The sequence below is a fragment of the Danio rerio genome, chromosome 25 (assembly GCF_049306965.1).
Source record: "Danio rerio strain Tuebingen ecotype United States chromosome 25, GRCz12tu, whole genome shotgun sequence".
Classification (NCBI taxonomy): Eukaryota; Metazoa; Chordata; class Actinopteri; order Cypriniformes; family Danionidae; genus Danio; species Danio rerio.
In genome coordinates, this window is record NC_133200.1 from 39,692,586 (window position 1) to 39,717,500 (window position 24,915).

The window sequence follows — 24,915 nt, forward strand, 5'->3', positions numbered from 1 at the left end:
GCAAACGCACGGGATCATGGGAAACGAGCAGAGGCCACGGTTATACATGTATGTGTGTGTATGTATGTGTGTGTGTGTGTGTGTGTGTGTGTGTGTGTGTGTCTATTAGAAAAACACTGAACAGCACAGGTTTCAGCTGACCTTTACAGCAACACACACTCAGCACAATCAGCGTCACACCTACAACAGGGCAATAGAGGATATAAACTACAGCAATAAAAACATGCAGCTAATAACAATTTATGCATTTAAAACTAACAATTTTAAGATTGTTTTTTGCTGTTCATTTTGGTCTTTAAGGAGGTTAAGCAATTTTGGGGTGATTAATTTTTGGTAAACTTTACAACAATATTAATAAAAATGCATGTTTAATGCTAAATTAATCACTTAATTCATGTTAGTAAACAATCATTTATTTATTTTTCCTTCAGCTTCGTCCATTTATTTATCAGGGGTTGCCACAGCAGAATGATCTGCCAACCAGGCTTGGGCAATAATACGGTAATATAGTATACCGAAGGATCTAAAAATAGCAATGATGTCAGTTTCAATACCGTTATACCGTCATAAAAACAATGCACTTTAATAAGAGACAAGTATTAAATATTAAATATTATTTCTTTAATGCCTGCAAATGCGTATGTGTGATTGTCACCAATGGACAGTGTGAAAGAGAGAGAGAGGTAAGATGGCGAGTCGCGCACCAAGTGACCTGCAGTGTGGCAGTATTTCCAATTTCGACTGAATGAGAAGGGAGACGTACTAAATACGAAATAGAGGTTTGCATTCCCGCTGCTGTACCGCGGCACCTGACCAGATTTTGTGCGTTGCGTGAATAAATTTCAGAATAAATCGCAGGAGCAGTCCGTAACTCTGGTGTAATTTGAAAGGGGAGCAGGCACGTGGTCTAACAATATCACTCCCGAGCGAGCGAGCACACGCGCATACGCGTAAATGCATGTGTTTGTGTGTGTGAATGAGAAAGAGCGAGATGCTGTGTGTCACTTGGTGCTCTGTGCATGTGTGTGTGTGTGTGTGTGAATGAGAGAGAGCGAGATGCTGTGTGTCACTTGGTGCTCTGTGCATGTGTGTGTATGAATGAGAGAGAGCGAGATGCTGTTTGTCGCTTTGTGCATGTGTGTGTGTGTGTGTGTGTGTGTGTGTGAATGAGAGAGAGCGAGATGCTGTTTGTCGCTTTGTGCATGTGTGTGTGTGTGTGAATGAGGGAGAGCGTGATGCTGTGTGCCTCTTAGTGCTGTGTGTGTGTGAATGAGAGAGAGAGAGAGAGAGAGAGCATGGTGCTGTGCATCGCTTGGTGCTGTCTCTCACTCTCTCTTTGTGTGTGTGTGTGTGTGTGTGTGTGTGTGTGTGTGTGTGTGTGTGTGTGTGTGTGTGAACGTAAGAGCTTCCCACACAAATCTCTAATATGAACAAGACAAACAGGTGACCGCGAACCTAAGGTCGCATATACAATATTCAGTTTCTGAATGGTTTAGGCACAAGCCAACAGTTTGGTGACGCTGTCTGAGCCTTGCGTCATCATTTTTTTATTATGCACGGTAATACCGGGGTAAAAAAGGGAGGAGGTTTGACGGCATTAAAATTTGGATACCGGCCAAGACTACTGCCAACTATTCCAGCATTTGTTTTACACCTCAGATGCCCTTCCAGCCACAAACCAGTACTGGGAAACACTCATTCACACACGCACACACAATGGCCAGTTTAGTCGATCAGTTCCCCTATAGTGCATGTGTTTGGACTGTGGGGGAAACAGAAGCACCCGGAGGAAACCCACACCAACACGGGGAGAACATGCAAACTCCACACTGAAACACCAACTGACCCAGCCGAGACTCAAACCAGCAACCTGTGAGGCTAAAATAAGAGTAATAACGATAATAATGGGGCGTTTGCTTTCATTTCTGTCTGTTCTTAAAGTCCCTGTGGTAGAGTCAAGCATTCATTTACGACATATATGGAAGGATATATGACAAGTTTATATATATAAAAAAGAAAAAAATATAGAAGAAACTAATGTTAATAGAGAGTTCGCCCATTAATTGTATAAAATTAATTATGATTTTAGCTTTTAAATCATCTTTTATCTAAGAAAGTCTCTTTTTTCCTTGTGGTGAAATCAAGCTTTCATACATGACAAGCCCATGACATTATACACACTTGTGTCTTGATATGCTACACACACACACACACACACACACACACACACACTCACTCACACACTCACACACCTGAAAACACCAGAGAGACGGGCACAAGCACTGCACACATGCACACACACATGCTCAGACACACACACAGACTGCCAACACCTGAGGTAGGGGCACAGAGCCTGGCACACACACACATACACGAACGGACACTAGAGAGCAGGCTAATGTTCAAACAGACCAGATAACTTGATTTTCATAGACAGCAAACATAGAATAACTGGAGGCAAGTGCACGCACACACATTCACAGACACACACACACACACACACACAGGTAAACACAGCCACTGAATTATTTTCTCTGATGTCCCACATCCAAACCTTCATTACATTTAGAGTTAGATTTCTTTTGTTTTGGTGCCATGATTATCTTAATTCATAATTTGTCTTATAATTACTGATGTCACGGTGGCTCGGTGGTAAGCACCGTTTCTTCACAGCAAGAAGGTCGCTGGTTCGAGTCCCGGATCGGTCAGTTGGTGTTTCTGTGTGGAGTTTGCATGTTCTCCCCGCAACACACTTACAGCAGGAGTATCCGAAAATATGAAAGTAAATCAGTTGCGAAACTCGAGAGCTTGCAAATGTAAATGTGAGCACTTGTGATAATAATATTTGTATGTGTAGGTTGAAATGTACACTTACAGCTCTGATGTGAACAGCTGAAATCCTCGATTTGCACACACACACAACAATCCACACACTTGTGTTTTAAATTCGAAGTTGCAGATTAATAGTTGTGTATTTGTAAAATGTCATTCACAAATACAAAGTGACAGACACACGTGTGCACGGCAAATTTGACTGCATCTTCGCTCTACAACCACAGGTCGGCACTCACAACCTCTCAGATTCGTCAGTACAACTACAAATCTCCCGCGCTCTGACTTTTGCTACACATCTCCCGCGATCTCTGTAGCAGAACTCATCTGTGCACTCGCAGATGCAGAGGCGTGAGCAGCGCTGGGCAGGGGAGGGGCGGGGCTGGTGTAAAGCTGTTTGATTGGCTGATGCCTGACCAATGAACAATGCTAGCAGCCAACAGGACTGAGGTGCAAAATAATCATTTCCCACGATTATTTTATTATTTAGGGTTTATTTAAACTCTTTTCTGAAGAGATTCTTGTTAAAAATAATAAATTCTGTGAAAATGTACATACCAGTAAAAGAGCAGCAAAGCCAGTTTATTGGCTAGAGCCAGCCAATGAGATGGGGCGTTTCTGTTTGTCAGGACACAGGGCAGCTCACGTTGTTGGAGGCCTCGAGCAATCAGAGGGTAAGTTATGATTTTTAATAATTATCTATATGTTCAATACTGTTAGCTAAGCTAAGGACTGTGCTGGGTGCTTCTCTTGTTTGTTTTTTTATATAAGAAACAGTTATGAGTTATCTAGGAGCTGCTTTCAATCATGTTATATGGTTCTAAAGATACGATTCAACCCACATGAAATAAGAAGTTGTAATAGTATTTATAGTAAATAATAGTACGTTTTTTAACCATACTAACTATAGTAAACTGTATTATACAGTATATATTGCAGTATCTACAACTTTGTTAATGAATGCAACAGCACACTGTAGTATTAACTAGCATGAACTTTAATAAATTGAAGTATATTTACACACACACACACACACACATTAATAGCAATTAAAAATAACACTAGGCGTTTCAGTTTCTTACAGATCATACCGGTTTTTGTTATTATAACCTGCATCATATCTATCTATCCATCTATCTATTTACATGTTTGTGTACAGTGTGTCCTTTATATCACTTTTTTTAATTATGAACGTTACTAACTATAGGTTATTTCTCAGTTTCCTGTAAGGATGGAGTGACAGGAGAGATCAGCATGTTTCAAGTCGATGAGGAACTCAGAGAAGCTGCATAGCTTGAATAGGATGTTATTTATGCTAAAGATGACATGATGATCCAGCTCATCTACAAACACTTCAAAATGATTCAGATCATTCAAGAGGAAGCCAACTTTATTTTCTCTTTTTTCTTGCCAAGATGACTACAGATTTGAACAAAACACACACTCACCCACAAACACAACTTTTATTTTGATAATTGTTTAATGTAGTATTTTTACACTTTACTGTAAGGCAGGGGTGTCAAATTCAGTTCCTGAAGGGCCGTAACCCTGCACGTTTTTAGTTGCAACCCTGCTTCAACACACTTAAGTGAAAGTTTCAAACAAACCTGAAGGACTCAATTAGTTTGATCAGGTGTGTTTAATTAGGGTTAGAACTAAACTTTGCAAAGCTGCAGCCCTCCAGGAACTGAGTTTGACACCTGTTCTGTAAGGGAATGTAATTTGTCAAATAAAATTTACAGTCCAAATAAGTGCAGTGCAAATGTCTAGTTACTTGTATTGAAATATTTCAGGGTTTTTCCTTGTTCATAATGAGATGGAGGTGGTAAATCCAACTTCATCATTACCCATCAAATGTTATCTCCTCTTTAATACTTTGCTCAAGCCTTAACTAATGGTCAGAAAGCAAGCCATTGTGTAAAGCTGGTTGATGCTCGCTGTAATAGAGAGAGATGATGACTGTTCAGCTTATGTTGCTTAACCCTGCAGATGAGATGCTCAAAGTGGACCCTCAGCCGAGCGATGGACACTGTCTCCCTCACCTAGTTGCTCTTCCTTTGAACACACATATCATGTTGAAGGATGCAAGTTGTGGACCTAAATCAGATGTAATGCATGTAGATGTAAAAATTAGAAAGAAATGAAACTGCTTTAAAATGTATTAGGTTTTACATATAAATATGTGTTCTTAACAGATTTGTTTCAACTTGATATTTGCATAATAAATGGCATTAGAATGTTTAGTTTTAAACAGATAGCTATATTTCAATTTTTTCAAATTTAAGCTATATATATATATATATATATATATATATATATATATATATATATATATATATATATATATATATATATATATATATATACTCACATACATACAAGTATACTTCAATTTATTAAAGTTCATGCTAGTTAATACTACAGTGTGCTGTTGCATTCATTAACAAAGTTGTAGATACTGCAATATATACTGTATAATACAGTTTACTATAGTTAGTATGGTTAAAAAACGTACTATTATTTACTATAAATACTATTACAACTTCTTATTTCATGTGGGTTGAATCGTATCTTTAGAACCATATAACATGATTGAAAGCAGCTCCTAGATAACTCATAACTGTTTCTTATATAAAAAAACAAACAAGAGAAGCACCCAGCACAGTCCTTAGCTTAGCTAACAGTATTGAACATATAGATAATTATTAAAAATCATAACTTACCCTCTGATTGCTCGAGGCCTCCAACAACGTGAGCTGCCCTGTGTCCTGACAAACAGAAACGCCCCATCTCATTGGCTGGCTCTAGCCAATAAACTGGCTTTGCTGCTCTTTTACTGGTATGTACATTTCCACAGAATTTATTATTTTTAACAAGAATCTCTTCAGAAAAGAGTTTAAATAAACCCTAAATAATAAAATAATCGTGGGAAATGATTATTTTGCACCTCAGTCCTGTTGGCTGCTAGCATTGTTCATTGGTCAGGCATCAGCCAATCAAACAGCTTTACACCAGCCCCGCCCCTCCCCTGCCCAGCGCTGCTCACGCCTCTGCATCTGCGAGTGCACAGATGAGTTCTGCTACAGAGATCGCGGGAGATGTGTAGCAAAAGTCAGAGCGCGGGAGATTTGTAGTTGTACTGACGAATCTGAGAGGTTGTGAGTGCCGACCTGTGGTTGTAGAGCGAAGATGCAGTCAAATTTGCCGTGCACACGTGTGTCTGTCACTTTGTATTTGTGAATGACATTTTACAAATACACAACTATTAATCTGCAACTTCGAATTTAAAACATAAGTGTGTGGATTGTTGTGTGTGTGTGCAAATCGAGGATTTCAGCTGTTCACATCAGAGCTGTAAGTGTACATTTCAACCTACACATACAAATATTATTATCACAAGTGCTCACATTTACATTTGCAAGCTCTCGAGTTTCGCAACTGATTTACTTTCATACGAAAAGAGTTCACCATCAGTCAGCCTTGTCCAGTTTTTATAATCAGACTTGATGCAGAAGCACTTTGATTGACATTCTTTGTACGTGTCATCAAAGGGGGAAAGCTCCGCCCACTAGTGCCCATGTCTCCATCTCATTAGCATGTCCAGCAGGCCTGAGTGAGAAGCAGCCATCTGTCCATTAGAGTGTTTGAGCTGCTGAAGATCATGTCAGCATAGACTAAGAGGATTATAGATGTGCAGTTCTAGATGAACAGAGACAGGAGCGACATAGACTGACAAAAGCATCAACACACACTCACCAACGACAACATGCACACCTGACTCACACAGAGCTGTCTGTAGCTCCGCCCTCTTCTGAAAAGGAACACAATCTCATTTGAATTTAAAGCGGCAGTCACCCAAAACCCCACAATCAGGATCAAAGCCTGAAAGGGGCAGTTTCAGAGAGCTGGAGAACATTATTTGTGCGCTATTCTGAGCTGAAACACACACACGCGCACCCTAGAGACATCAGAGCCTTATTTTACATCTTGTAATAAGGGGCAGAATAGATCCCCCTTTAATAGGAGGCCAAAGAGTGAGGAGTGGCCCAAATGCACACACCGACAGACTCACTTACGGACCCTGTGGCACGCACACACACACACACACACACACACTCTCTCAGACAGATCTCTCTGGGAGTTAATGAAGCGTGGACTCAGAGAGAGGGAGTGATTGTACCTGCGAGAGAACACCATTAAACTTTATGACTTTCACGCTTGTGTTTGAGAGCGTGTAATGGAAGAGGAACATGTCTGTGATGCTCGTGAGCTCCAGATAACTGATCCCACGGGTCACCATATCACCCGCAAACCAGGAACACACACACGTCGCCACACACACTTCAGAACAAATGCAGAATTCACCTGGAAGAAGTAAATTCGGGTGCTGTGGTGTTTTAGGGGCTCTGCTGTGCTGTTTATATACTGGATCAGGACTGTGGGCGGGGCTTGATTTTGTCCACTGGGACTTGATTGGATGATTGTGGATTGCTATTGGTTAATCTCATGTGAGTGACAGGTTGACTCCGCCCTTACAGCAGTAAACACAAATCAAAGAAGAGATGTGGATTAAGAGAGGTGTATTCTCTGATTTAATATGATGATACACTTGAACTTCTAATAAATGCACACTCTAATATTGCACATAAAATTAACATTTTATATTTGGAACAAATAAAATATTTGTTTAATAAAAAACTAAATTTTCACAGTTTTGCCTTCAACTGAATGATTTTGATTTTCTGAAGTCTTCATGTAATTATTTTAAGATCCACAAAGAATATACAACAAAAAATAAGCAAACTATACAAAAATAATAAAAAGAGAGAGAAATTAAAAGTAAAAAAAACAAAAATAAAAATAAACTATAATTCATTCCATTAACAAACAAATACAGTATTGAAAAACTTCTGTGTCAACTGCTTAATGCTGACATTTGACAGAAATAAATAAAAATACATTAAGTGTAGAGAAAGTTCAAATAAGCAAGTTTTTGTTGTTGCAAACACCTCTTTTGTAAGAACCGAACAACTAAACGGTTATATTTACCAGAAATAAATAAATAAATGTTGAGAAAGTGAGGTTTTTCATGTGTTGCAAACGCTTCTTTTGTGAAAACCGAACCACCAAATGCTTATATTTACCAGAAATAAATAAATAAACAAATAAATAAATGTAGAGAAAGTTAAATTAAGTGAGGTTTTTATGTGTTGCAAATGCCTCTTTTGTGCAAACGGAACAACCAAACATTACATTTACCAGAAATAAATTAAATAAATAAATAAATAAATAGTAAGTAAATAAATAAAAATAAATAAATAAATTAATTAATTAAAATAAATAAATTAATTAAAATAAATAAAATAAATAAATAAATAAATAAATAAATAAATAAATAAAGTTAAAATACGGAAGTTTTTGTTGCAAACACCACCTTGGTGAGAATTGAACCACCAAATGCTTATATTTACCAGAAAAAAAAAATAAAAAAAAAAATAAATAAATATTGAAATAAAGAAATAAATAATACAAAGTTAAAATAAGTGAGGATTTTATGTGTTGCAAACATACATTTTGTGAAAACTGAACAACTTGATATTATATTTACCAGAAATAAAATAAAATAAAATAAAAATAAAAATAAAAATAAAAATAAAATAAAATAAAATAAAATAAAATAAAAAATAAAAATAAAATAAAATAAAATAAAATAAAATAAAAAAGTTAAAATAAGGAAGTTTTTGTTGCAAACACTTTCTTGGTGAGAATCGAACCATCAAATTTTTATATTTAGCAGAAATAAATAAACAAATAAATAAATGTAGAGAAAGTTAAAATAAGTGAGGTTTTTATGTGTTTCAAACATCTCTTTAGTGAAAACTGAACAACTTAACATTACATTTACCAGAAATAAATAAAATAAATAAATAAAAAGAAGGTTAAAATAAGGAAGTTTTGTTTTTGCAAATGCCTTCTGTGATAAACAAACCTAGCACCTATTTGTACAACAAATAAATTAATGAATGAATAAATGAACGTAGAGAAAGTTAAAATGAGAACCTCTTCCACCAAACACTTCTCGTCCCAGAAATAATTAAATGTAAAGAGGAAGACACGGTTACATACTGCATGCATTTAACTTTAGCATTTATTTTAGTTTAATGTTTTGTTTAGTTTAATTATTTTAGTTTGTGTCAACATTTTTGAATCACTCATTGAAAACTGTTTCTATTTCATTTAGTTTTGCAATTCAATATTTGCTTTTCATTAGATCTATATTAGACGAATAGACGGACAGTGTGACATGAAAACTTTCCTTAAACAGTCTTTGATTTATAACACACACTCTGCAATGGTGTCCCTGTGTTTTGACATCAACAACAGGATCTGGAGAGCTGCTGTTTTATAGTTTGTCCAGAGAGAAAGCAGAGGTTTATTTTCAACATCTCGTCGACTGTAAAGTGTTGCGCGGTGAGACTGCTCTTTTACTGCGTGTGTGTGTGTAATGACCACACGTGTGTGTTTTCTCCGTCTTCCCTCTTTAATGTGGGCCTGCGCGAGTGCAGGGAGACAAAAGCAATCACTCTTTTATGGCCAGAGATTATTGTGGGGTCAAAGGTCGTGCCCTGGGGGTTCTTTAAAGTAAGTATGGAGCGTTATTCGTCCCCGTCCGCTCGTTTCCGCCCTCACACGTAAATTGCAGATTTGCGCACGACCCCCCTGACCGCATTAACACGTTTAAAGGGAGTTTCTGCATTATGTGGGCCGAGCTATTAAAACCATTTGTTAGGGTTTTTTTTTTATTTTGCTTATGAAGACGTGCCTGGCGGGGGTCCGAGCGCGCTGTAGGACACACAACTGCAGATTATCATGCCCACAACAAATGCTTCCCTCCACCGAGAGCCGTTTACACACAAATTAACATTTCGCAGAAAGAGGGAGAGAGAGGGAGAGAGAGAGAGAGAGAGAGAGAGAGAGAGAGAGAGAGAGAGAGAGAGAGAGAAAGACGAGAGACGTTTGCTTTCTGCCAGAAATATCTGCTCTGCTGCACCAGGGGACGCTTTACTGGAGTTAACTCGCTGCTACAGACGCACTTATTTTAACTTCATACACATTCATTTATTTATTTGTTTATTTATTTATGAGAAATACAAGTGTTAGGTGGTTCAATTCTCATTAAAGAGGCGTTTACATCACTAAAAACTACATCACTACATCACTACATCACTAAAAAGCTTAGTCCCTTTCTTCAATAGGGGTCACCACAAGGGAATGAACTGCCAACTATTCCAGCATATTTTTTTTTTTTTTTTACACAGCGGATGCCCTTCTAGCTGTAATCCAGTACTGGGAAACACCCATACACTACGGCCAATTTAGTTGATGAATTCTCCTATAGCGCATGTGTTTGGTCATTGGAGGAAACCGGTTCTCATAAACAATGCGTTTGCAACATAAAAAAACTCTTTCTATTCTTTCTATAAAAGACTTTCTATTCATTTATTTATTTAGTTTTGGCAAATATAAGTGTTATGTTGAGTGATTTATTTGACCTTTCTTTCTTTCTTTATTCCTTTATTTTATTTATTTATTAATTAATACATTTTATTTACACATTAACTTATTTATTTATTTAACTATGTTTACTTATTTAACTTATTTATTTACTTATGTATTTATTTATTTATATATTTATATTACTTGTTTATTTATTTACTTATTTATTTTACTTATTAATTTATTTTATTTACATATTATTTATATATTTATTTAACTTAATTTACTTATTTAACTTATTTATTGGTTTTACTTATGTATTTAATTATTTTTTTATTTTTTAACTTGCTTATTTAACTTATTCACTTATTTATTTTACTTATTTATTTGTTTTATTTATTTATTTAACTTAGTTAACTTATTTACTTTATTTATTCATTCATTCATTTAACTTATTTATTCATTTAGTCAACTTATTTATTTTACGTATTTATTTAACTTAGTTAACTTATTTATTTTATTTATTTAACTTATTTATTTATTATTTTATAAATATATTTTTTATTGTTTATTAATTTATTTATTTTACTTATTTATTTTATTTATATAATCATTTATTTTTTTAGTTTTTAATTTTACTTTATTTAACTTAGTTAATTTATTTACATATTTCTGGTAAATATAAGGGTTTGGTGGTTTGGTCCTCATAAAATAGGCATTTGTAACAACAAAAACACTTAGAATAAGTTTTTCTACATGTATTCATTAATTTGATATATTTCTGGTGAAGATACCTTAAGTGTTAGTTTGTCCGGTTCTTATAAAAGAGGTGTTTACATCACTAATAAAAGAGGTGTTTACATCACTAAAAACATTCAAGATTTATTTTAACTTTCTTTATATTTATTCATTCATTAAATTTTACTTTGGCTTAGTTCTTCATTCATCAGGGGTCGCCACAGTGAAATGAGCCACCAACTATTCCAGCATACTTTACACGGCGGATGCCGTTCAAGCTGCAACCCAGTACTGGGAAACACCCACACACACTCACCCACACTCATACACTACGGCCAATTTAGTTCAATTCCTCAAAAGCACTAAAGAAATATAAAATGAGATGCAAAACAGACTTTTAAGCATTAAATGTCAAATAATTATTTCCAAGAGAACAGAGGTGAAGGACTGAAGAAACCTTATGAAGCATCTGCCTGATCAACTCTATTGATTAATTATCAATTACACAATATATGCAAACACAACCAATAGAACAGTCGTTTGGTGGAGAATATTCTCTAGTTGCGTGCGTGTGTGTGTGTGGGTGTGTGTGTGTGTGTGCGCGTGCGTTTGTGTCTTTATTGCATTGCTCTGAGTCTGAACACTGGAGTCAGGAATTTGTCCACAAGCAATCAATAGACGGAGAAATGAAACATCACAGAACATCAGCTTCACTTCACTGTGTGTGTGTGTGTGTGTGTGTGTGTGTGTGTGTGTGTGTAAGTTCTTTAAACATTACAAAAACCTGAGGAAAACAAAGCGGAGTGTGTGGAAATATGAACACCTGAACAGACTGAGGGCTGAGAACAAAGAGAAGAGAAGAAATGAGGAGCGCGGCGCTTTAACACACACACACACACACCTGACAGAGAGAGAGAGAGAGACACACACACAGACCTGACAGAGAGAGAGAGAGACAAACACACACCCACACACACACACACACACCAACTGCAATACACAACCTCTGAGACACACACCCACACACACACAGGAGTCTACTGTAATACACAACCTCTAATACACAGAAAAATGCAGACACACACACACGACTCTGTGATACACAAACTTTGAAATCCACACAGTGAACGCGTGTATGGGTGTTTTCCAGTGCTGAGTTGCAGCTGGAAGGGCATGCGCAGGATAAGTTGGTGGTTCATTCCGCTGTGGCGACCCCTGATTAATAAAGGGACTAAGTCGAACGGAAAATAAATGAATGAATAACACACACACACACATGCTCCCACAAACTTTTAAAGAAACCCAAACGTATGTATACAGAGACACTCACACACAAGCACAGATGCACACATTTTCACACGCACGCACGTGCACACACACACTGCTCAGGGTGACTTTGAGGAGCTGCTGCTGGTGTTTTCCTGAAGACGCTGCTGGAGTGTGTGTTTGTGATGTTTGTCTGCAGGACGGAGGGCTGCTGTGTGCGTGTGTGTGTGTCTGCTGGCCGCGGGGCCATCCGGGGGCCAGATGAGCCCTGCGGCCCCTGGAGAGCTGATCTGCGGCTCCTCTAAAACTGCAGCAGAGACTCGAAGGTCAAACACACACACACACAAACACACACCTTTACTGTAGTTGTTATATTTGCGCTATAATAATACAAATGTTACAGTAATAATAACAGTTTTAATGTGGTCATGATTTCTGCTGTTTTGATTATTATAGTTATAGTAGAAATGGCATTTTTATTGAGTCTATTGGTAATATTATGATGACATTATTAATCAATTCATAATTTTTAAATTGTTCCTATCAATTTTTAGGAAAGTATTTTCTTCTTCTTATTATTATTATTATTATTATTATTATTATTATTATTAATTATAATAATAATCAATTTTTGTAGTAGTAGTTTCATCATTATAATTATTCCGAATTATAAATGATATATTTATACAATAACTGTAAAATAATTATTAATTATTTATAAGTTTAATTTTTTGTATATGCACTAAAACAAAAATAAGAGTAAAATGTAATGCTGAAATTTTACAACAACAACAACAACAACACAGTATTTACATTTAGTTTTTATTTCTTTTGTATTGATGTTGTAATTATTATTAATATTATTATTAATATCATATTAATGTTAGTAGTAATGACATTACTACTGATTTTCGTGATTTTTAGAATATTATATTATCTTTAGGACAGTACGGATGATGATGATGACGATGATGATGATGATTATTATTATTATTATTATTAATATTAATATTATAATTAATATTATTATCATTATTATTATTATTATTATTATTATCATCATCATCATCATCATCATTATTTATTATTATCATCATCATTATATACGAGTAAAATAAGGATAAAATATTACAATAACAATAATACTAATAATACAGTATTTTTATTATTTATTCATTGTTTTTGCTGTTTTAATTATTATTATTATTATTATTATTATTATTATCATCATTAATATTACTATCATTATTATCATCATGATTGCAATAATGTCATTATCATTATGATGATTTAATATTATTATTTTTATTATTATCTTTATTATTGTTGTTGTTGTTGTTTTTGTTATTATTATTATAAATTACTAATTCTTTGTTAATAAACTAAAGAATATTAACAAAAAATATAATAAAAAAATTATAAAAAATATCACAATAATAACAACAACAACAACAACAATAATAATAATAATAATAATAATAATAATAATAATACAGTATTTGTAATATTTAGTTTTTATTTCTGCTGTTTTGGTGTTGTAATTATCTATATTATTATTATTATTATTATTATTATTATTATTATTATTATTATTATTATTATTATTACAAAGATTAATTTTAGTTCTAATCATAATTCATCTGAAATTATATTACGTAATAACAGTGTAAAGATGGATGATTGAACGGTTGTGTGTGTGTCTGTTATCATTTCAGCACTTTATAAATCTGTAAATGTTGATGAGTCTCTCCACTGTGAGCTGCACTCATCACTAATTAGGCTAATGAGGTGTAATTATGATTTAATATACCCGTGTCTGGAATATTTTCTCAGCTGTCTGTGTGATCTCTGTCATTACACTGTCATTTTCAGGGGGAAGAAACACTGTCATGTTATTTTGGCTTTATAGTATGATTTATACTGATACTATTACTATATTACTATTAGATAAAATCACTGGGTGGTAATCAATATTAACCAATTTAAGGTCAATATTATTAGTGTAATGAGATGGGATGCTGACAACCAAATACAGGAGTCATTAAGAGAATGGTCAGGCAAGCAATGGTCAACACAGGAACAAATGTGGTCAATAAACAGGCGAATGGTCTGTACAGGCAGGCAGCAGACAGGAATAAGCAATAAAACAAGGCAAGGGTCTAACACGGCAAGGCAAGGGAAAGATGCTGTAATGATACAAATACAGTAAACAAGACTCAGAACTGAAGTGTGTGTGTGCTGTTTACAAACCCATCTAATCAGTTCATGAACAGCTCCCAGCCATGTGTGTGTGTAATCAACCGAATGAGGAACAGGTGCGTGTGAGTGGTGCATGACTGGAAATGTAGTTCTTTAAAGTGGCAGATTTGTAGTTCTTCAGCGATGCACACAGGCTGAATTGCTGTTGGCAGTGACAACTAGCCCCCTTTAGCAATATTAATTTAGGATAGTCTCCAGAACAAACCACTGTTATACAATGACTTGCCTAATTACCCTAACCTAGTGAAGCCTTTAAATGTCACTTCAAGCTGAATACTAGTGTCTTGAAGAATATCTAGTCTAATATTGTCTAATAGTCTAATAATATGTACTGTCATGATGGCAAAGAGAAAAAAAAAAATCAGTTATTAGAGTTATTAAAACTGTTATGCTGAGTGAATCCAGCAGGTTTGAGCTTCAGGATGTGGATTATTGCGTGTTTGTTGAGTCTCTGATGGATCTGCTTTATTTCGGCAGTGTTTTACTCACAGTTTTGTGGCTTTGAAGAGCTCTGCGAACTGTCGGACGCTCCTCAGAGATGCCAAATCCAGCGGTAAAACTTCCACACGGGCTTTGCTCTGCAGAGAGAAACACAAGAGCAGCGTTACTATAGTATAATGGGCATATAAGGACAGCGGACGCGAATGCATAATGGATGAGCACTGTAATGCTTTACTCTAACACACACACACACACACACACACACACACACACACACACACACACACACACACACACACACACACACACACACACACAGCTTTTAGTGCAGCTTTGATCAGAACAGAACAAGATCGATTTCAGGAGGACACATAAATCACTGGCCTGAAGAAGAGTGTAGGCTCAGGGGTCAAAGGTCATGACACTGTCACCTCAGGTTAACACACATGCCAGGAAACCAACTAACTTTTTTATTGCTATTTATTTTTCAGTTTATTTTAATTATTTTTTATTTTACTTTATTTATTTATCTTTTTTTTTCTTTGATTGTTTTTTATTTCATGTTTTACGTTTTAATTTTCATTTCTGTTTTATTTTTGTCTATCTTATATATATATATATATATATATATATATATATATATATATATATATATATATATATRTGTGTGTGTGTGTGTGTGTGTGTGTGTGTGTGTGTGTGTGTGTGTGTGTGTGTGTGTGTGTGTGTGTGTGTGTGTTTTTTTGTTTATGTTATTATAATTTTTATTTCTTTATCTTATTTTATTTCAGTTTATTTTTATTATATTTTATATATAGAAAAATGTATTTTATTGTTTATTTTATTTTTTATTATTTTATTTTATATTTTCTGTTTTTTGTTCATTAAATCTTATACTGTATTATCATACTATTTTATGTTTTATATAATTTATTTAATAATTTATTTTAATTTTCCGTTTTATTTTTGTTTTTTATTTATATTTATTTTATTATGCATTTTATTTTTGGATTGTTTTGWGTGTGTGTGTGTGTGTGTGTGTGTGTGTGTGTGTGTGTGTGTGTGTGTGTGTGTGTGTGTGTGTGTGTGTGTGTGTGTGTGTGTGTGTGTGTGTGTGTGTGTGTGTGTGTGTGTGTGTATGTGTGTTATTTTGGTTTATTTTGTTTTTGTTCTATAGTTTTTTTTATTTTTACACTTGATATTATCCTAATTTCAAATCACTTTGTAATATTTTACTTTATATGTATTTGTTTATTTTATTTCACTTATATTGCTTTAAATATTTTAAAATGTGCATTTTTATTTTTATTTATTATTTTTAAGTTATTTAACTTAGTCTCACACAGTTCGTATTTAATTAAACGTAACACATTTAATTAAATAAAATATAAAATAACAATAATTTTTAAAATATAAAATGATTAATAATTATTACACAGCACTTTTTGGTCAAGTGCATTCAGAATTTTACAAATTAATTAACATTTTTTTTTGGTGCATCTCTACTTTCTGCAAAGATCAAAGCATGCAATAAGATGCTGACCAGTTTCTGTCTCAGATAATTACCTCATATTTAATAAAATATTACAAAGTTGACATATTAAAATGTTAATTAAAATTAATTTTAAAATCTAAAATGATTAATAATTATTACAAAGTACTTTGGATCCAGTGCATCCAGGATTTTCGGATTTTGTTTTGTGGTGCATCTCTACTTATGCAATGACAATCAGAAAGCATGCAATAAGACACTTAAAGGTTCTGTCTACGTTAATTACTTCATATTTAATAAAACATAACAAATTTGATCAATTAAGAAATATTTTTTTCATAATATCAAATGATTAATAATTATTACAAAAGCACTTTTTGGTTTTTAGTCCAAAATCTAGAATTTTCTGAATATATTTTTTATGTTGGTGCATCTCCACTCATCATGCCGTGATTATCAGAAAGCATGCAATAATACACTTTGCAGTTTGTGTTTCAGTGATGTGCTGATGAAGAGGATCTGCGCGCTCTCCAACAGCTGTGTGCTAAGCTAGCAGGTTCCGCTAGTCGTGATGAGGCCTGGTGATGAATGACTGTATAAACTCTGCTAATATTACAGTGGGGTTAGGAGATTTAATTATGCCATGTAGAGCACAGCACCAGGTTAACAGAGAACACAGCATCAGCACTTCTGCTATAACACACACTTACACACGCTAATCAGACCACAGCGCGCGGTAAAGACTTCAGAGCGACGCGGCGGACAGACAACAATACTGATTATTACTGTCCGGAGGGAGCGCGGTAATACAGACAATCCACACCAGCACACTCCATTATTATACACCAGTAAAATATTTAATAAACACCGGTGAAACCAGGACACTCCATTATTAAACACGGTAAAATCAGAACTACAGCCAGTAAACTGAAGGACTGACTATATCACAGCAGAGGAGTAGCAGACTAGTTATGTCTGTGAAAAACTAGTTATGTCTGTGAGAGGGTAGTTAAGTTTGAGAGACTAGTTATGCCCTGTGAGAGACTAGTTATGCCCTGTAAGAGACCAGTGAAGTCTCTGAGAGAATAGTTATATTAGTGAGAGACTTGTTATGCCCTGTGAGAGACTAGTTATGCCCTGTGAGAGAATAGTTATGCCCTGTAAGAGACCAGTGAAGTCTCTGAGAGAATAGTTATATTAGTGAGAGACTTGTTATGCCCTGTGAGAGACTAGTTATGCCCTGTGAGAGAATAGTTATGCCCTGTAAGAGACCAGTGAAGTCTCTGAGAGAATAGTTATATTAGTGAGAGACTTGTTATGCCCTGTGAGAGACTAGTTATGCCCTGTGAGAGACTAGAAATGCCCTGTGAGAGACTAGAAGTCTCTGAGAGAATAGTTATATTAGTGAGAGACTAGTTATGCCCTGTGAGAGACTAGAAATGCCCTGTGAGAGACTAGAAGTCTCTGAGAGAATAGTTATATTAGTGAGAGACTAGTTATGCCCTGAAAGAGACTAGTTATACCCTGAGAGAGACTAGTAAAGTCTCTGAGAGAATAGTTATATTAGTGAGAGACTAGTTATGCCCTGTGAGAGACTAGAAATGCCCTGAGAGAGACTAGAAGTCTCTGAGAGAATAGTTATATTAGTGAGAGACTAGTTATGCCCTGAAAGAGACTAGTTATACCCTGAGAGAGACTAGTAAAGTCTCTGAGAGAATAGTTATATTAGTGAGAGACTAGTTATGCCCTGTGAGAGACTAGTTATGCCCTGAGAGAGACTAGTTATGCCCTGAGAGAGACTAGTTATGCCCTGAGAGAGACTAGTTATGCCCTGAGAGAGACTAGTTATGCCCTGAGACTAGTGAAGTCTCTGAGAGAATAGTTATATTAGTGAGAGACTAGTTATGCCCTGTGAGAGACTAGTTATGCCCTGAGAGAGACTAGTGAAGTCTCTGAGAGAATAGTTATATTAGTGAGAGACTAGTTATGCCCTGAGGGAGACTAGTTATACCCTGTGAGAGACTAGTGAAGTCTCTGAGAGAATAGTTATATTAGTGAGAGACTAGTTATGCCCTGAGAGAGACTAGTTATGCCCTGTGAGAGACTAGTTATACCCTGTGAGAGACTAGTGAAGTCTTTGAGAGAATAGTTATATTAGTGAGAGACTAGTTATACCCTGAGAGAGACTAGTTCAGTCCTGTGAGACTGGTTATATCTGTGAGATACTAGTTATGCCCTAGTTAAGTCCTGTGAGAGACTAGTTATGTCTGTGAGAGACTAGTTATTTCCTGTAAGAGACTAGTTAAGTCCTGTGAGACTGGTTATATCTGTGAGATACAGGTTATGCCCTGTGAGAGACTAGTTAAGTCCTGTGAGAGAATAGTTATGTCTGTGAGACTACTTATGCCCTGTGAGAGACTAGTTAAATCTGAGATACTAGTTATGCCCTGTGAGAGACTAGTTATGCTTGTGAGACAAGTTATGCCTTTGAGAGGCTAGTTAAGCCTTTGAGAGACTAGTTATGTCTGTGGGAGACTAGTTAAGTCTCTGAGAAACTAGTTATGTCCTGTGAAAGACTTTTCAGACAATTGGAACTATCAAAAAAATCTGTTGTTCTTTGTTTTCTGATCAATATTACATTATTTTTGAAAAAAACAAACAAGACACACACATACACCCATGGACAAGCAAAGCCCACACTGCTGTTCATTCATACAGAAAGGCTTAATTGTCAGTAGTGTGCAGCTCCTGCATCTAACAGGTCTTATTTCTCTAAATCAGCTTCAGCCTGTGGACCTGCAGAGCTCGACCTGGCCGCTGTGATCATAAGACCGAGATGCAGACAGCAGAAGTCTGAAACACATGGCAAACACAAGCTGATGCCAAGCGGATAATTATTTTAGAAAGATACCAGCAAAAAACTATTATAGTTATTTTAAAAAAAAGATTTATTTAATTACTTCAAATGTGCAGTAAATTTCAGTCAATAATATAATAAATATTATTTGATTTATTTTAGTTGATTTTCTTTTGTTGTTTTAGTACGTTTTAGTAGTTCATGTGCAAAACTCAAACTATCAATAAAAACAATATAATAGTTAGAACAAACACTGAATCCAAAACAAAGAAATGTAAAGATGATGAAGAACTCCGATAAAAACCACAAAATTGAGCTTTTTAATTCTAAAAAAAGATTTATTTTTGCTAACTAAACCAAAAATAGTTTGTTTTTCTTTTTCAGTTGTCAGTTTCTTTCAGTTTTAATTTTTATTTCATTTAACCAAAATGTTTTTGTCTAATAGTCTTAGTCTTAGTTCGAGTTTAGTAGTCCTTAGCAGATTATAGTGTCAGCTCAATGGGATTTAGCTCAATGCTTTCCAAATGGCAAACTGCACACTAAACAGGGCTTCACCTGCATCCAGGATAAACGTGGTACAGTAAATATGAGTGATGTGTGTCGAACACACCCGAGGGCTGCTGTCTATAGCGTCCGCCCTCGACGAGGAGCAATGGATGTCCGCTCGGACTGATTGCTGAGTGAATGATGTGCTTGTGTTGCGTGAGTTATTGTGTGTCAGGCTCCGCTAGCCGTGTTTGGCAGGTGTATGGCATGTGAAAACTGGAAAACAAGAAATAACAGCTGCTGGGAAACACGGGAGGACAGATGTGAAGACTGATGACTAAATGATTTGGACAGATATCAAAGCAGAACAGGTAGGTTTGATGTGTGGTACTGTTGGGTAACAGACTGTACTCGTCTCACACAAGCCAGACGTTGGTTTTCAGCACAGTCTGGGCTATTTCGGAGCCTTCTCCAGACCAGATAAACACATTATGACTGAAAGTGCATTTGGGAAGATATTTAAAGATATGAAAGAACTTTGGAAGTTTTGGAAATATGAAGTTATGGAAAGGAGAATTGGTTTGAAGGCCTGTGGATAGACCGAGATCCAACTCTAGCTCACATACAAGTCTTAACAGCCCACTGTTATCCATTAGCAGATGCATCGAAAGACACTTACCGTACACTAATTGCAGCTACAGTCCCACGGGAGCAACCTGGGGTTAAGTGCGCTGCTAAAGGGTACAACGAGGGTTCTTACTAATTGTCCAGTTAGTAATTGTCCAGGTGGTCACCCCCACCTGATAGTGAGTCTGCAGCATTTGCATTAACACACAACAATACAGCCCTGCATAGGCGACTCTCTGCGCAGTCTGTGTAGAGCACAAGCAATCAACAGTAACGTCGCCCAGAGCCACACCCTGTCATAGAAAAATTACCCAACATCCCCAAACACCATTCATCAATGTAAAAGTGTGCTTGACGGGGACCTTGTCAAACCGCACAGCCCACAGTCACCTTCCAGAACAGCACAGCTTAATCACGCCACATAAGCACACAAGGAGCTGTTAGTAAGGTCTCCGGTAAACTTGACATGTGCTGGTAATATTACACCGATAATGCTGTGCAACTAACATGAAGTCAAATCTTAGCCTATTTACTTTCTTATTGCATGTTTTGGACTGGATTAGGTGGTGTAGGTTATGCCAAATGTTTCTGCAGGTTTGAATTGTAATGACTAGCTCAGAACCATGCATTTACATTACAGTAGTCGGACAGGAGAGAGTCAAATACAAATCCAGACTGAGACTAGAAAAGAGTAGAGTCCAAATCAAGACCAAAACCAGAAAATAGTCCAAATCAAGACAAGAAGTCCAAATCCAGCACAGAAAAGACAATTCCAAATCCAGATTGAGACCAAGAGTCTAGCCCAAATTAAGATTGAGACCAGTTGAGTCGAGTCCAAATCAAGATTGAGACCAGAAGAGTCAAGTCCAAATCTAGATTGAGACCATTAGAGCAGAGTCCAAATCAAAACTGAGACCAGAAAAGAGTTGATTCCAAATCAAGATTGAGACCAGAAGGGTTGAGTCCAAATCAAGACAAGAAAATCCAAATCCAGCACAGAAAAGACAATTCCAAATCTAGATTGAGACCAAGAGTCTAGCCCAAATTAACATTGAGACCAGTTGAGTCGAGTCCAAATCAAGATTGAGACCAGAATAGTCGAGTCCAAATCAAGATTGACCAGAAGAAAGTCAAGGCCAAATCTAGACTAAGACCATTAGAGCAGAGTCCAAATCAAAACTGAGACCAAGAGTTTATATCAAATTAAGACAAGAAGAGTTGAGTCCAAATCAAAATTGAGACCAGAGGAGTCGAGTCCAAACCCAAACCAAACCCGAATTGAGTTGTCCAAATCAAGAATGAGACCAGAAGAAAGTCAAGTCCAAATCAAGTTTAAGACCAGAAAAATCGAGCTCAAATTAAGATTGAGACCAGAAGAAAGTCAAGTCTAAACCCAAACTAAACAAAAATTGAGTGCAAATCAACACTAGGAGAGTAAAGTTTAAATTCAGTTGAGAAAATTCTAATCCAAATCAAGACCAGAAGAGTCAAGTCCAAATTAAGACTGATAAAAGAAGTTGAATCCTAATTAAGATTCAGACCAGAAAAGAGTTAAGTGCAAATCAAGATCTAGACCAGAAGAATTTTATTCCAAATCAAAACCAGAAAAGTTGAGTTCAAATCAAGACTGAGACCAGAACTGAATCCAAATCAAAATTCAGACCAGAGCAGAGTCCAAAACAAGATCTAGAAAAGAAGTCAAGTCCAAATCAAGATCGAGACCTGAAGAGTCAAGTCAAAATCAAGACCAGAAGAGTTGAATCCAAATCAAGATTCACACCAGAAAAGAGTCAATTCAAGACTGAGACTGGAAATGAGTTGACTCAAAATCAAGACTCAGACCAGAAAAGAGTCAGGTTTAAATCAAGATTAAGACCAGAAAAAAAAAAAAAAGTTGAATCCAAATCAGGATTTGGTACAGGAAATCACTGACTCCAAATCAATTACAAATCTAGACCGAAACCAAAAAACAGCGAAGTCTAAATTAAGGAAAAAGAGTAAAGTCCTGATCCAGACCAGAGGAGTAGAGTCCAAATCAAGGCCAAACCAGAACAGATTCAAATAATAAATTACAAATCTAGAATGAAAACAGAAAATGGTCAAGTCCAAATTAGTTTGGGTTATCAAGTCTAAATTCAAATGGAAACCAGACGAGACTCAATTTCCAAACGAAGAGCGAGACCAGAATAGGGTTGACCCCCAGTGCAAGAAAACCGCCATTACATCTGCAACTGTATTTGGTGAAGCAACTCATCCAGTCAGGAAAGACAACAGCATCATCCGTCCTCATGTTTCAGACATCACGTGTGCAGAAACACTCTCCAGCCGTCGCTCCGTCATTCATCATTTCTGAAAGCAGCGTTGTAGGATCTCTCTGGGCTTCAGGTGAACTCACCTACACCTCCTAAAAGAGCAGATGGTTAGGCAGACGAGTTAGTGGAGCCAAACGTGTTGGAGATCATCATGGCGTGACACTCCAGCATCACTAAAACTCCATTTTCTTCAGGGATGAATATTTCCCAGCACACTTTGCTCGGAGCATCAGAAAATTGAGGCTGTGATTGCAGGAAATGGCTGAAATTTAGCTGACTCCAGCGTTTAGAGAGGAGAAAGAAAAGAAGCCTGGAGCTGCATCCCCAAAAACTCTTCTATATATGTGGTTTATAGGCTATAAAGCATTACTAAGCTGTAGAAACAAGCAGGATAGATAATGCGGACGGAATTCAGGGACTGACGACACGCGCTCTTTACAAGCAGATAAATTGGCTTGGCGGCCGCCGACAGAAGCTCGGAGATGATTTGATAAATGTATGATGGAGATGCAACAAACAGCTTTATTTTTTAAAAGTGTGCGGGTTATTCCTGAGCCCGTGTTTCCCCGGTGGAGCGCGCACAGATTTATCACGCAGACGGTGAGGAGAAAGCCATGGAGAGATTATTTCGAGCAGGACTGGATTGGCTGAGATTCCCATGAGTGAACGCTTATAGAGACAAATATGTTTTTTTTTTTTTCATTACGGAGGGAATGGATGCATTCTTCAGTGCCGTGACGTGGCATGATGGTAATCGGGCACTATAAAGACACAATACACACATACAAACAGGCTTTTGGGCTGAACAAATCATGCAAACGGCCTGAGATATTACCGGCGGCAGTGAATCACTCATTCTTCTGGCTGTAGACGACACGTAATTTACAGTTTCATCATTTCTAATGTGCTAAAGAGTGTCGGCAGACTTGTGACTAAGGCCGCATTTACTCTGCACTCTTCAAGCGACTCAATTCTGATTCTCGTCTCCATGTGCAACAGATCGGATATGGCCCGTGTATGTGTAAGCAGGAGCAAACCACATGGATTCCGATTGACTCAAATCAGATTCAGGCCTTGTTCATGTGTGGAAATGTATCCGATATGAATGGGATCTGTGTGCTCGTGTCTGAAGTCAGCTTTCACAATGCGCGCAATATTAAAAACTGTAGCGGTTGACGTCAAGTCTGACACTTTCATTTCAGATTAGACTTCAGCAGAGTCCCAAACCTTAAAACTCAAACCTGAGGACTTAGGGCCTACTCACACTATGCCATTCGTACCGTGCCCAGGCCCGTTTCCTGGATCGTTTGAGAAGTGTGAGTGCGCTGAATCGGGCTCAAGCATGGTTCACTGGGCAGGCCCTGGCCCGGTTGGGAGAGGTGTGCCTGAGCGCGGATCACTTGGGCTTTGCAAAACGCGCCAAAGCCCGAAACCGAAAGCGAGACGTGACTTTTGAGGGGTTGTTTCATATGAATTTATTAATCATTCTTACTGTTCAGTGAACGCAAACTGCCGTAGTTTATTAAAGACGCAAACCCCTCACTGCACGTCAGCTGCGCGCCTTCAGCAGACCTCCTCATTCCTGCAGCACGAGAGCTTTATGATTGTTTATGCGCGCCAAAAGTGGCGGATCTGTCCGGTGAAATATCTGACTGCGTGTCCCCGCATCCCTAAGGACTGTTTGGCGAAATATTTGACTGCATGTCACTGCATAACAAACCACTGACACGATATAACTAGAGAAATCTCCACTGTGCTACTGGGTGAGAGCGTATGGCAAGCCGTTTTAGCATTTAAACCTTGTTCTGACTATCCATAAATATATTTAGAGATATATCTAATTATATTTTGACTTGTCATAATTATAATTCGACTAGTCAGATTGGAGATATCTGCAAATATATTATGACTGACTAGTCATATTCCTCCATTGACTTCCATTGAAAAATATTTGCAGATATCTCTGAATAAGTTGACTAGTCACAATTGTAATTAGAGATATCTCCAAATGAATTTTGACTAGTCAAAAATCCAATTCAAGATATCAACAACTGTAATTCGACTATTAGTAAATTAATTAGAGATATCTTCAAATATATTTGTAAATA

General features: G+C 36.5%; 1 protein-coding gene across 4 annotated transcripts in view; it reads right to left on the reverse strand.

Annotated features, from left to right (window-relative positions):
* The window catches only part of wwox (WW domain containing oxidoreductase), a 345,467-nt gene that overhangs the window by 249,002 nt on the left and 71,550 nt on the right, over positions 1 to 24,915 (reverse strand). For all 4 annotated transcript variants that reach the window (NM_200913.1, XM_073941921.1, XM_068217339.2 and 1 more), the window contains 1 exon segment: positions 15,082 to 15,170. In NM_200913.1, coding sequence (NP_957207.1) covers positions 15,082 to 15,170 — 89 coding nt within the window.